General features: G+C 39.4%; 2 protein-coding genes across 5 annotated transcripts in view; one reads left to right on the forward strand and one right to left on the reverse strand.

Annotated features, from left to right (window-relative positions):
• Positions 1-927: 927 nt before the first annotated feature.
• On the reverse strand, positions 928-11,904 carry ankrd39 (ankyrin repeat domain 39). Of its 4 annotated transcripts, none has more exons than XR_006822491.1 (5): positions 11,377-11,742; positions 11,057-11,160; positions 10,768-10,971; positions 10,456-10,676; positions 928-1,265 (listed from the first exon to the last, which is right to left on the reverse strand). XR_006822491.1 is itself a non-coding variant. In XM_046034876.1 (5 exons), exons 2-5 carry the CDS (start codon positions 11,468-11,470, stop codon positions 10,530-10,532), a joined length of 549 nt encoding a protein of 182 aa, XP_045890832.1. In that variant the 5' UTR covers positions 11,471-11,523; positions 11,761-11,904; the 3' UTR covers positions 9,937-10,529. The 4 variants fall into 4 exon arrangements, 3 of the variants coding, with proteins under 3 accessions (XP_045890832.1, XP_045890833.1, XP_045890831.1); XM_046034876.1 differs by lacking the exon at positions 928-1,265 and adding an exon at positions 11,761-11,904 and having other exon boundaries at positions 9,937-10,676; positions 11,377-11,523; XM_046034877.1 differs by lacking the exon at positions 928-1,265 and having other exon boundaries at positions 9,937-10,676; positions 10,768-10,896; positions 11,377-11,745.
• Positions 11,905-12,307: 403 nt separating this feature from the next.
• The window catches only part of kctd9a (potassium channel tetramerization domain containing 9a), a 7,833-nt gene continuing 5,209 nt past the window's right edge, over positions 12,308-14,931 (forward strand). The window contains exons 1-4 of the mRNA XM_046034874.1: positions 12,308-12,491; positions 12,791-12,912; positions 12,998-13,041; positions 13,156-13,252. Of these exons, the coding sequence (XP_045890830.1) occupies positions 12,444-12,491; positions 12,791-12,912; positions 12,998-13,041; positions 13,156-13,252 (311 nt within the window). The 5' untranslated portion in view covers positions 12,308-12,443. The remainder of the gene's footprint in view (positions 12,492-12,790; positions 12,913-12,997; positions 13,042-13,155; positions 13,253-14,931) is intronic.

The raw sequence follows: 14,931 nt of genomic DNA on the forward strand, positions 1-14,931 counted from the left end.
TAAAAGCAAACAACAACAACAACACCCGGCAAACTATATTATGGCTAAGTGCATTCATGTTAGTTCTGATTTTGAGGCAGCTCCTCGTGTTGTCTCTAAAAGTAAAAACGTTTTAGATATTGGACACTTTGCAAGGTTGGGTGCATTTAATGAGGATATGCTATCTAAATGTATCTAAATTTTGTAGCTTTTTTACACATAAAAAACATGTTTAATTGAGTTTAAGTTAGAATTTATTTGTTGTTCTTCAAAGTGTAATTCCATTAAAGTTATTTTAAAGTGAGACACCACAGTCAGATAAGCCCCCCCCCCCCAAACTTTATTCATATACTGAAAAGCTACACGCTTTTTTAAAAATTACAATGTTTTATGTTTTTTTATTTTAATATGCAAATGACATATTGCCTCATTAAATATGCATATCACACAAATCCATTTTCCAGCCCAATGGTAAGAGTCAGTTGGATTTTTTTGGTTTTATTGTGATACATATATACCAAATGGCCAATCAAAATATACTCATTTCATGGATGTATTAAAAATATACCAGTCATGTGTTACGAAGCTTTCAAATGATTTATGATTCAATATGAACAGCTTTAACAAGACCAGTTGTGTCCCTGAGCAAGACACTTAACCCCTAGTTGCTCCAGAGGGGTGCGACCTCTGACATGTATAGCAATTGTAAGTCGCTTTGGATAAAAGCATCAGCTAAATGAATAAATGTAATGTATGTAGAACTTTTACATGGAAAATGCTAACAAAGAAAAATTTCCACAAACTGCGGTTATAAAAAAAGACAAAAAATAATAGTTATATACATAAATCAAGATTGTTTTGTACATTTTATGAAAGCATGGTAATAATAGTTGCAAAATAACTTGAAACCTGAAAATAGAGATTGAAGGAAAATCATCATTCACAATGTGAATAATTTTCCATTCAGTTCATTTTATTTATTTATAAGGCGCCAATTCATAACACAAATTCACTCCGTATTCAATGCATTGTCTATATCAATGTTATGTTTGTTGTTTTGCTCCACACAAATGCTGTTTTTTACCCCCTCTGTGACGAAAGTGCAGCTTTTATTTTGAATATCAAACCGCCTGACTTCCGGCTTCATTCATGCTGTAACTTTATAACTTGACGCAGGTTTGCCGGGCTGGTAGGAACCTGGCTCCCCCTGCCATCCAAGGCACCTCTCCAGCAGAGCTCCACAATCTCTCTCCACACCGCGCTCTTTGCATTGTGGGATTGGAAACCTACATAACATACAGGATAATACTGTGACTATAAAAATAATTATAGTAGGCTTCTCCTGCGTTACATTTCACCTACCATAGTGGATATAAACTACAAAGTCACTACAAACTTAGGCCTGATCACAACAACAACAACCTTATAAGAAATATACATGATAATACACAAGAAATATTCAATATGTATAAAACTATAGAGTTAAACAAGACCCCTATAAGGCACACTGTAAACACAAACAACAGTTTTACTTTGGAAGGATGCTGTAGAATCAATGAGAAAAGTCAAATATAGACATAAAAGAACAATAATATAAAATGTTTGTTGGATTTTACAAAGAAGTTGATCTCTTAGTGAAAACTTTAATTCTGCTTTCCAAAATTAAAAGTATATTGCACTGAGCAAAGATGTGCTTTGAGACCAAGAGAGCACACGCTGGTGGCGCATGTGAGACGACAAAGGTTTGTCAGTGTAAACAGATGTGTGCAAAGAGATGCTCAGAGTTTGCTTCTGAGGAGGGAGATTTGTTATCTTTGCAGGATTTCAGACAACCAACATGAATGCAAATTCACTGACAGAAAGTAAGCACTTTCATCAACTTCCCGTTCAAGGCAACTATAAAATTGCTTTATTGTGCTGGCGTTAAGATCATATGCTTTGGCAGCATTTCAGAGAGCATCAGAATTTTAAATTGTATCTGCCAAGTCAGCACAAACCCAAGTTTGCTCTGCCTGATCAAACACATAGTTCACATCTGAAGAGCTCATATGGTCTTTGATTTCACGTCACAATTGACAAATGATTGACGACTGATGCTGCAGAGACACATGAAGCGCAGCTTCGTATAGATTAAAGAATGGGATGACAAAGAAACAGATTTGTGTTTCAGCATGTGTTAGTCTTTCATCTTCCATGCAATGTTTACCTTGTGTGATGTCAAGTACATTCACAAAATAAGGGGACTTTATTATTTGCTTTACTTCGTTGGAGATTCAAATTCTGTATTTTGAATAATTTGATACTCATGCTCCGCATTTGTAGATGCTGCACTATTCTACAACCTGTCGTCTATTGAGAAAGCAAACCTTATCTTATTGCTGTTATATCGGTTGTAACACAAGCCCCAAACTGAGCTCCTATCAGAAAACACAGGAGGCAGATCTTTACATGATGTTGCAGTCTTCTTTGATCCAGCTGAAATTCAAATATTACATTATAAAAAACTGAAAGTGCAAGAAGAGATCACGACAGAACAATGTACTGTATAAATAAAAACTAAACAAAAGCAATCCTGACCAACACATCATGGACCGTTTCCTTTTGAGTCCAGTACGCAGTATCGTTTAGGGGCTGGGTAGATGTAGATACTTGAAATACTAAATGCTGTCATATAGTGAATTTACCTAAAATGTACTTTTTTTGTTAACAGAAGCTTTGTTATGCTCAAGCACACAGTAAAAGGAGCGTAATTAAAAGCACATGATCATTCCCATCACATCAATTCACATCACATGACACTTTTAAAAGGAGTCTAGTTTAACATTTTTGGAGATAAAACTTATTTGTTTTCTTGCCAAGAGTTAGATGATAAGAATGAAAACAACTCTTGTTTCTATTCTACGCTAACTATGAAGCCAGCAGCCAGCTAGCTTAGCTTAGCACAGAGAAACAGGGGTTGTGTGGTTTTACTCGAGGTTATCTGCTGGACTATTTTTGTCTGGGTGCTGTGACTTTCTCAAGTCTTGTGTTTAGTTTGAAGTTGCCAGACTGTGACTGTGCCCAGCCAAGAAATAGTTTGTTTTTATGCTTATGTTTTTGATTGGATTTAAAAAACAAGATATCCGGTGTTGGTTAGTGAGGTTTGGATGCTGATGGGTCGATTTTGTTATCTGTGGACAGAGCCAGGCTAGCAGTTTTCATTCTTTGTGCTAAGCTAAGATAACTAGCTCCATACCTGAGAGTGATATCAATCTCCTCATCTAACTCTCGGCAAGAACTCTTTTCATGTTACACTTTCAGATTGTGCATTTTGATCAGACACTCTTGCTTTAAACATTTCAACTGCCTTTTCTTTGGTCAAATGCACATTGAGCTCAAATTAACTTGCAACTTCAAAGAGCGCTGCTAACCGTGTAGCAGATGGAGTGTGAATCTGACAACCGCATACATACCAGAGAAAGAGCAAGCATGCTTATTAGGGTAACTAATAGTGAGAGTTAGACGGTCGTGTGCTGCCATCAGCCACATCTTACGATTTCAGAGCACCAACACACGACTGAGAAGACCTTTGATGCAACACCAGTTTGAAACTAGATATTTTATAGACATTTCTTCTTTTTTTTGTGTGTCAGTGATAAAGAGTTCTCTTGAGATGTCGATCAGGCCGTTTATGATAAAAACATGTCCTCCAGGAAACAAAGGCCTTGGCAGAATGCATACCATCTGGTGATTGTGTATACGCTTGGTTGCTTATTGTTTTCCTCTGATGATAGGAGGTGAGTGATATATCTGAAACTCTTCACCTCAGTCTAAACAGCGACAGCTTAGGATGGTAAAATGTGTGCAAAACAGATGAAAAGAAGCAATTTCAGACCAATAAAAGACGGTCTTTGGTTGTTTGTAACAGAACATGGGAAACATACTGTATGTATTTATATACTGGTTTACTGGCACACATTTGAGAATGAAAGCAGAACGTGTATTATGTGGGGATAATTTGAAAAAGCTTCTGTCACTAATTATTAATCTGTCCCTGCCATGGTAGCTCAAGAAATATAGGCGAGCTTACAAACAGGAAAAGGCCATAAAATGACGGCATAAAATTTATGATTTTTATAATTAATTTCACAGTACAGTTCCATTCACCTGTAAGGAAATGCTAAACATGTCAGATTGTCTACAAAAGGATGAAATCGTTGAAGTCAGTCATTTACATTGATCTGAGATAGGACCACGAGGACTACATTGGCTTAAAAGTCAGTTGAAATTTCGCTCAGATGTGGTCAACCATAGCTCAGCCTATACACAGTCTGTTTTAAGATGAGGTGGGGCATTTTTGATCTCTCCTCACTCCCTTTCAGCGTAAGGAAATGTGCCGGACACTGTTAAAGCCAGGAATATCTTATGCAAAAGCAAACTGAAGGCCGGCTAAGCCACACATCAGCATGGGAACAAACAGAGAGCCACGCAATCCTCAGAGTTCACAATGCCCCCCCCCCCGGGACACTTTGCATGATGATTTCCCTAGCAGCTTCTTCATCGCCCCAAAGTGGTGTTTTATTGTCCTCGCTTTTCGTGTTTGCATTCCATTGTTACTGGGCAAGTACAAATATCCTCTTTTATGCACAAAAGCCTCAGACAGGCCTTCCACTACGTTTCCGTGAGCCCAGCCCTCATCCATCCATCAGCAGCGCCCCTGTTCTACACAGGGCCCCCCAAGCAATACCCACCACCCCCAGCCTGCTCTTTGACATAACGCTGTTGTGGCTTTCCGGGCCTTTATGCTGACTGTTGTCTGAGGCAGATTGAAGACCCTTTGTGTGCGTCAGCCCCTGTCCTGAGTGGCCGGGAGGAACCTGCTGGGTTGCGAGTGGAGAGACAGGAATGCACATATGAATGGGCTAGTGTGTGCCGGGCACCTGCTGACAGAGGGACGGCGTGCCTCTATGAGTCTTAGTTCATCAGCGTAACCATCTTGTTCAATTACACGTGCAGCGCGGTGTTGCGTTCCCCCGGTCATTCACACTGAATGGGAGTATTGTCATCGCAGTTGTGAATATTTTGCTGTTTGATATTGTAGAGGAAATCCAAACAAATACGGTGCCAGCTGCATAGACATTTTAGTTGTGAATAACAATCACCAAATGTAGCCATTTAGTTCTGCCCTTCTATGGTGTTATTTCACACACACATAGATACAAAACGCATGAAGGAAATATTAAATAACAAAGTGAGGGTGACGTAGAAGCCGATAATGGCTTATATGAACACCCATACCCAGAAGACATACTGACAGTAAAATAAAATACAAATATTAAATATTAATAATAAAAATTGCAAGAATAAAGTAATTAGTATTTCCCACGTGAAGGCTATGAAAAATATGATTAATCTGATTTACACGTCCTTTAAAGTCTGCCTTTGATGCTCCATTTTTGACAATGAGTGAATAAAAGCAGACCTGATATATCAAAGATGTCAGTTTAAGATATAACTTATCCAGCTGCCTTTGTCCGACCATGTATTATTATTATAAAACATCCTTTGAAGTATTTTTCATTGATCTCTTCCTTTTACTACACCAGCGGTGAAGGAAGTAGCAATACCTCCTTTATATACTCCTGGATAGTTGAATAAATAACAATGTGTCCTTTTTTCATCATATCATCATACATGTTGTGTGTAAAAAATGAAAAGCAACTATAACTAAATGTAGTGGAGTAATAGCCGACTTTCCCTCTGAAAAGAAGTGGAAGTATGACCATACCCTCAGTTTGTACTTGAGTAAATGTACTACATATCACGACTGTACTTAATCCTGAGCACTCCACTCCATATAAACCTTCAACACGCTGACTTCATTTCATTCAGTGGTGATGAAGAAGAGCAAAGTTAGGTTAAAACATATAGTACATATTGCTCAGTTTTATGTGACTTTAGCTCTTTTCCACTAATGAAAACATTATGTAGTTTAATGACATTAAAACATGCTGGATGGCCAGTACTGCTGTGGCTGATGGACCATTAAGCCGCATCAGCATATTTATATCCCACATACTGCTGTAATGTTATTAATTAATGCTGCTATCACATATTTGTTTGGGCTCAGGGGTTCACATTTTAAGTAGATATGGCAAACTTGTTAGCAAAAAGTTGTTTACACATGAAGCAGATACGTAGCAGCAGTAGTATTCAGCATGAGACGTTATGTTTCTGCCCACCTGATGAAGCCCAATGCTCTCTCTCTTTTTGGTTTCCACTTCTGAGGAAATCATCGGGCTCTTAAGCTAAATGCTCCACTATGATCACCAGCTAATCTCTCTGTGGATTCAGCACTACAGCAGACTCCTTTCACATTACACATAATCACTTGATCCATTGTTATGACATAAATATTGAGTATAGCTGCTTTAAGGTAGTACTTTTAGGATGAGTCCGGGTAATTTTTCAGTTTATTTAAATACTCCATCCTTATGTAAAACCAACCTAACTGGCAGTTTTATCAGAGTATGGCACTGTGAAATATAGTTGAAAATGTATGAATATTTCAACAGCAGACTGTAGGAGAAATCAAATGTCAAGCCTGCGCTTTAAACTACAAACTCCAAACTCTGTAGGGTGACAAGTAAACCTGTGAACTTGAACAGCATGCTGGGAAAGCTCAATTGCTCTGCACAAGGGGCAAAGAGTTCCACTGCAGATTTGGCTGATGATACATAATAATGTGATTTCTAACAACAGTCTGGTGTGATGGGACCTAGATATATGATCTCAAAAGCTACATTAATTGTCCTCTGACTCATATGGTACAGCTTATGGGTTGTTTGTCTGGCCCTGCTTTTGAGAAGATTAAATCTCCATAATCAATAAAAAGAAACTCAACCATCCACCACAGAGTCTGAAAAAAAAAAAAACATCTGGGAAAATAAACGTTCCCTCTCAAATATACCCACAATAACACAAAAATCACAGCATGTTCACTGAGCTCAATTTCCTTTGGAAACTTTTACATGATTATGGTCGCCGGTAGGGCCGTTTTGACATTGTCCAGATGTGTTGGTTGCATTGTAGTCCAAGTGTGGCTGCAAGAACCCAAATTCCATTGACATGGCTTTCATATTCAATATTTAAATGGCTGGAAGATCGATACTATGGTTGACGACACCGTCTTTCAGATCAAGATATAAAGCTATGTTGATTACACCTACAAAAACATGTATCAATTGGTCCGATTTGTGTTTGGCTGAATCAGCTGATAAGCCTTACAGTCACAGTGCTGATAGCCTAGAAGAGCTGAGCTGTGGCCTGTGGACGCATGGCTAACATCACTTCACCAGCAGACAACATGCTGCTTTGAAGTGAGAGTGGACCTATATTGGATTATGCAGCGTCTCTGAGGAGCAAATCTCGTCGATTTGATCACACACACACATGACTCCCTCACCCAACACCCACACTCTTGCTTTCCCCATGCTGATGAGGGGACATGGGGCGGTCCTCCATGCCAGAGTCTGGCACTCCACTTCTTAATGTGTGCCCATCAGCCAGCCATTTAGCTGATTACTTTGGGATAACTCAGACAGGTTAGGCTCTGCCAGGGCAGCTGGGAGGCACTGATTTTGTACAGGTGGACAGGGGAAAGATAAGGACCAAAAGACTCTTTTATCTGTAAAAACAAGCATCCAGATATCAACAAAATGGAGAAAACGGACATCTGGTACAATGGAATACAATGGTTATTTACTTTTTTGTAGTCATAACCATGACTTAATTTTTGCAGATTAAACATAGTGGAAATACACACAGGATACGCTGTTCTCACCATCCACTCTTTGGCTAAAGTGTTGTTTAAAATAAAGTCCCAAGCACTGACTTCAAGCATGGCACACAGATCACCTTCTATTTCTGAGGAAAATAACATCCAGTCCTGGTTTAACTTGGGCTCATTATGGTGGAAGTGGGTTCCAGGGCCAGGAAGTTTCATTGCTTTCCAAATAAATCTCACTAAACAGAGCTGTAATCCAAATTCCTCCTCTTGTGGAGTCCTCCCTAAGTCTTCACAGTACAAGAAGGTTCTCAAAAGCTAGCCTTAAAACAATCACACCGTAGCCTTCTAGACATCTCTTGTAACATTTGTACTGAAATAACCTTTTTAAGTGTGTTTTTTTTCCCTGACAAACTGCTCATTTTCACCCAACACAGGCCGGTTTCTGACTGTTTCCACATAAAAGGGCAAATCAGCTCTCAAATTCAAACCAGCTCATGAAAAATTATCAAAAAAGAATGAGGCCCTTTAATGTTCCTCTGGTTTTACCCGGCGACACAGAGGGTTTTCATTACCTCGCTCACTGCTAGCAAATCTAAGACATCAACTTTGATTATGTTACATAGCACCTGGCAAGGGAACAATCAGACGGTGCTATGGGTGGGTGTGATAGTCTGTGCGCCAGTCAAAATTACTGTTCTGATTCAAATGTGCTTTGTTTTTCCTGCTGTTTATAAAATATCTTCTAACCAATCTCTTCGGTGACCGGCGAAAATAGGCTGAGCAAACCCCTGCTATTAGTGACATGTGGCACTCAAAACGGGTGATCCAAGTTACAGCTCCTCAGCTGTGTGGAAGGAGGAACTTGTCACTGAGCGTAAACAGCTCTCTTGGCTTAGTTCTCCGAGCTAAAACACCCCCATCTACCCCCCGACACCCCATCTCCTTGTGCTGTGTGGCGTCAGCTGCAATGAGCTCCAGATGTGGCCTGGCACCCCTCCAGTCACGGCACTGGATGTGGTTTGAAGGTAGTTTGGAAACACCACCCACCAGCGGACCCAATGAAAGTTCATCAGACTGCAGCGAGAGGTTTCTGTTGCGGGTTTCGTATTTGTGCGGACTGCAGGAGCGCAGAAGAAGTGCATCTGTGGTAGGCTGAGAGGAAAAGCTATCCGACTCTTGCATGTGTTACTTATTGAACATGCTTTGAATAAGTAAGTATATGAGACAATAGTTGAAAGTATTTCCATCCGTTTCAGTAGATATGGAAATATCAGCATGCTTTATCCCCCAAGGCTTCCATCGTTTGGTCCCTTTGCATATTAATACTGGTTAAAAAAGCACTCTGTCATGTGTCCTGCATTTGATAATTAAGAAACGATGAGTCATCTCAGTGAAAGTGGCAACACAAAAGTTAATAAAGCTTTAAAGTTGAAATATATTCAAGCACATTTCTTTAGAAAGACCTATAAATAATGTGTGATGGTGGCACCATTTTTAAATTTTGCTTAATCTTCCCTTCAGGTTACAATGATACACAAGGTAATAATAACTGCGGGTATAACAAACTAGCAGCCAAGGTTTCCAGTTTGGTTTGTGGTTTGAGGTCATTGCTAGACTATCAACCATCAATATCTGTTCTCAGCGTAGAATTGTGTAAATGCTTTCCAGCAGAAACAGTAGGTCCAAAGTATTTGCTAAAATACTTAAAAACTAGCACAGTAGAAGCACTAAGACATGCTGCTACAGAAGCTAAAGGCCACTAGCAAAATATGCAGGCTGAGCACGAGTGTTCGTAAAGACCATATCAAATTTTAAACATGCCTAATGATACCTGTGTGTCCCAAATTACCTTTAAAAATATTCACAATATGTTGGCATAAACATAACTTGTCTGAACAGTGGTGCCCATCCATGATGTCTTACTATCAGTTGTAACAGTTGCCCTGATGCTTCGCTCTCTTTCTAACAGTTACCCCGTTTAGTTTTCTAACGGCGTGCTGGGACGATTGAATGAGGTCACTGTGTTTGAGCTGCCAGCTAATTCACATGCTGTACTGGGGGAAAAAACCACATGCTGCTTTTAAAACAATAGCTCCCCCTGCTGTCACAAGTTTAAAAAAGCTCAGCAAGGATCGCTTCACATAAACTTGGCAGAAACGGTTGAACAAATAACCCAATGCGGCAAGATTTTGGCCTCCAGTTTTAATACAAACTGCCTTGTCAAAGAGTAAACAATCATTAACACTGCAGTGGAAGTGAATGCTGGTGTTTGGAGTACACAAATGTAACATGTGACTAACAACCAAGTGACTCCAACTCATCACTCCCTTCAAAGAGAAACTTCAGTACTCTTATTACAACACCACATTGTGTCTTTTAAGCTGGACTGCTGTAACTGTCTGTAGTTAACTTGTAAGTCTGCTCAAAACATTGACCTTCTGTGTGTAAGGTTAATTCCACAGAGAAATCATCAAAAAATGCACATTAAAGTTCAGTGCAGCTACACACCATCAAGGTTTTGTAGGTGTATATAGTTTCGGAACAGTAACTTAGAAATGAAAACAGAATGATGTTTATGGTGTGAAGCAGGGGGAAATGTAATGTCATTTTCATTAAGTGTCTCTTTGCTCATCAGTGGAGAAAAAAAACAGCTAAATGTAGTGAATCCAGGTCAAGACGAGTGTAATCCTAACTTAAGGTGTTCTCACCTAGAATGTCTTGAGCTCGTGCCATTTGCCTGATTTGAGCAAATCAGTTTGCCCCAGATGCAGTGTGTCTGTCGTCACTGAGGTGGTTTTAAGAGCTGCCGCAGATCTTCCTGCGGTGCCAGCTGGTAGGGTAGCTGGAGCCTCTTGTTCACCTGGCTGCAGAGTGCTGGGCAGTGCTCAAGAAGCAGCTGACACACTTCTATATGACCCTGTTCTGCAGCCTGCACAAGCATTTAACAGATAAAAAAAAATTCAGGTAGGTGACTGTCTCTCTGGAATGGTTACATTATGTTATTGCTGGTAATTATGTACCTTATGTAAAGGGCATGCGCCATCGTCATCACAGAGCACTGGATCTGCTCTGTGGTGCAGCAGCAGTCTAACCACATCCAGATGACCGCAGTAAGCTGATCGATGGAGTGGTGTGGCACCGCCTGGTGTCTGGGGAGACGGACACGCACCATTCTCAAGAAGAAACTTGCATACAGCATAATGGCCACTGCGGCTTGCATAGTGCTGAGAAAAAAGCACGCAAAATAACGCAGGAATTTAGATACAGGAGAACAGTGGACACACATACAGCAAACATGAGTAAACTCACCAGAGCTGTGTATCCCGCTGAGTCTCTCAGGTTAGGGTCTGTGCCCTTCTGGATCAAGTACTTGACCCGCTCCAAGTCCGCATCCATTGCAGCAGACCAGATACCTGCATAAAAGAACGTCACACAAGACAGCACTATACTTCAGTAACATATCAGACAAATTAATGAATAAAAATAACTTTAGATTCATTTAATAAAAAGATAAAATGTGCACAGTTGAATTTCAACACCTTTACAGATATACAATTATTTTAAATATTCTGTTCCTCTGTTAGTACCATGCTTTAACTCCACTACATGCCTAACACACGAATGCAAACCTCGTTCAAAGTCCATTTCATTCAGCGTCTGGTAAACACTGGGAGAGGAGACTGGATGGGAGCAACACAAACACTCGTGTCTGTCAGACGCCATCGTGTTAATTGGCACAAGCAGGATACAATAGTCCCAGATTAATTAATTTAAACCTGAGAGCAGAGGATTAGTTTTTAGAGCTGCAGGCATGATGAATTCACACATTTTGCTGTTTGACAGTTCCGTGTTTCTTCTTCGTCTATCTTTAACTTAGTGGTCGACACAACTTCTTTGGTGCATTACCACCACCAACAGTTAGCCTCCAAACACACAAGCACCAAAAACAACGTTAACAAGGCCGATTCACTGTTAACAGAATGACAAAACAATATATATATATGTTACATTACACTTCAGAGACAGGTTGAATCCTCGTGAAAGGATTTTTGTTGAACAAAAAGAAAAAACTACTTCAGGATTAACAGCCGATTAACCGTTAATACAACGCATAGTACAAGCGTGCCTACGTGGTCACGCTCCAACCAATTGTAGAGCGGCACCCTTCACGTGCCCCCCGATTTGGTCGGTTTTTGTCGTCCGAGATTTCTTTGAGAAAACAAGCTGCGGCACAGAACTTTGTGCTGTGGTGCACTCTTTGGCGGTATCATGATTAGCAAACAATTGCACTGCTTTAAGGGATCATTTCAAATATGTATATATATCATCATCAAAAAAAACAACAACTTTATGATTATTACGCTATTAATTGATGATACGACTCATCTTTTCCCCTTCCGTTTAATGCTTTTACGTTTCCATTTATACAATTTATATGTTATACCCTGTCACTAAATGTAGTAATTTAGAATTTAATAATAAATGCGGTCGAGAGGGTGAGATGTGTAACTTTTATCCATAAATGACTGGGACTTTCTTTCCCCTTCCCGATAGTCCTTGAAAGCATCTCCGGTCTCGTGTTGTTGTCTGATGCAGCTAGCTAGCCAGCTTGACTCAGGTAGCAAAGTGTTAGCTGGCAAACGCCACATTATTGTGGAAATTGTAACAAAATACTTATAACCAAAGCGCCTAAAGAATGAGAAGAGTTACTTTATTTGTTAACGGGACATGTAAAAATGGCAAGGTGGGTAATAATAACTCTGGCAGTGCAGTGTCGGAGCTTGGGCCACAGAATGACTGGCTTTTTTTCTACTTAACATAACGTTACGTGTTTTATTATTTCTTACTTTAATTAATCTGTCACTGTAATACTACCTGTTATCATAACAATACTTATGGTAAACGTTAGTCTATGTGACAGTATTTCCACACGTTTGCCCAGAGTCGTTCACACTGCGACTCATTAATCTTGCATTAAACACGAGTGAGCCATTGTGTCCTTATCCTTAACAGCTTACTGATTATTTATCTTTTCTTTTTTAGGTTGTAGCAGTATACGGGACCTTGTCCGACTTACTATCCGTAGCAAGCAATAAATTAGGAATTAAAGCCTTCAGTTTATACAACGGAAAGGGTGGTCTCATAGATGACATTGCCCTTATAAGGTAAGCTCACGCAGTAATAATAAATATGTTACAGACCTCTTTTGAAGCATTTCAACTCACTCTGTGTGTCATGTGTTTCTAACAGAGATGACGACGTGTTGTACGTGTCAGAGGGAGATCCGTTTATTGGTGAGTGCGGTCATGCCTGCTGCAGGAGTCTCATCCACTGTCAGTGAAAGTGTGAATATGGCCCCAGAAACTCTTGTCTTGTTTTCACCTCTTTTTGTTTTATATATATCACAGACCCACAAAATGAAGCCAGGGTTAAATCTGATCAGCATGGAGCGCAAACTGATTGGCTGACCCTTAATATTGGTGGTCGTCCTTTCACCACCACCAGGTAGGTGTGGTCTTTACAGCTGCAATATTTTCTCTATTAATCGATTTAGTTGTTAGGTTCAGAAAATTTTGAACAATGTGGATCAGTGTTTCCCAAAGTCCAAGGTGACGTCCTCAAACGCCTGTTTTGTCCGCAATCCCCAATATGTGCAGTTTACTGTCATAGAGAACAGGGTCTTAAAAAGTCTTATAATGTAATAAATCAATTTTGCGAAAATTAAGGCCATTAAAAAGTCTTTTAACAAGGTATTAAATTTTGAAGATATTTTTTTCAATGTGAAAATCCTGTTTGTCCAAAAGTTTGTTTGCTAAAAGTGTAGGTGAACGTATTTATTTATAATGCGTAGCCAAAAGACAGGCAGAGAGTAGCGACTGTGTGATTCGTCTCTGTAACGTTAGGCGCCTATTTCACTCTTAAACGCTCCAAGAAATAGATCCGTACAACCGACAGTAATCTCAATCTTAATGTCACTTTTTGTGCACAGATCAAGATCACAGCCTGGATGGAGCGGGATTAAAAAAAAAAAAATGATTATTATTATTGACGAGTTAGTAGCCTGCCCAAAATCAAGGTTGGAGACTATCATGTAGCCTGGAGCATTTTTCTTGCACAAAGTTAATGAATAAAAAACAACCCCAAACTGAAACAGCTGTAATTTGAATTAATATTATACTAGTGGTAAGTTATATGCTATTATGTGAAATTATATTGAACATAATGAAAACTTACAGTTTACCATTAAATTAACAATATACTTTTAATTTAATGTTATAATATTATACTAATCCTGGTCATTTAGACTAGTTCCTCCTCCAGGTTGTGCCCATGCTACACCGCCTACACTACTTATTTATTCACTCCTGGTCTATTTGAATTTTGTTGTATTGATCAAGTGGTTGATTTAAAGTTCTCACACATATCATTGCAGGCAAGCTCACATTATCTATGGTTCCCTAGTAAATCACATTAAGCCTGTGGCAAAGAACCTTGGTGTTTGGTTTGATAGTAATTTAAATTTCGAGCAGCACACCACAAAGCTTGTTCAATCATGTTTTTATCAAATTAGAAATATAGCAAAAATTCGATCTATGTTGACTTTTAAGGACACCGAGACCATTTTACACGCCTTCATCTCATCACGCCTGGATTATTGCAACAGCCTTTTCACCTGTTTAACCCCAAAAATCTATTGATCGACTCCAGACTGTTCAGAACTCAGCTGCCAGGCTTTTAACCAGAACAAAGAAATATGACCACATTACTCCTATTTTAGCTTCATTACACTGGCTCCCAGTATGTTTTAGAATTGACTTTAAAATTCTATTTTATCACTCTTTCTATCACTTTTAAAGCTCTTCATGGCCTCTCGCCTTGTTATATTTCTGACCTTTTAGTCCCATACGCACCAGCAAGTACCTTGAGATCCTCGGGCAGAGGTCTGTTGTCTGTTCCAGAGTCTCGACTGAAAACTAAAGGGGACAGAGCGTTTGCTGTCAGGGCCCCGAGGCTCTGGAACAGCCTGCCCGAGGAAATCAGGTCGGCTGAGTCAGTGAACTCTTTAAAGTCCCTTCTTAAAACATACTTTTATAGGAGAGCCTTTCCCGATCTTATTTGATTTTATTTTATCCCTTTTATTTTATTGTATTTTACTAATTTTATATTTATCTGTATTTTAGTCT

The sequence above is a fragment of the Micropterus dolomieu genome, linkage group LG21, assembly GCF_021292245.1.
Source record: "Micropterus dolomieu isolate WLL.071019.BEF.003 ecotype Adirondacks linkage group LG21, ASM2129224v1, whole genome shotgun sequence".
NCBI lineage: Eukaryota > Metazoa > Chordata > Actinopteri > Centrarchiformes > Centrarchidae > Micropterus > Micropterus dolomieu.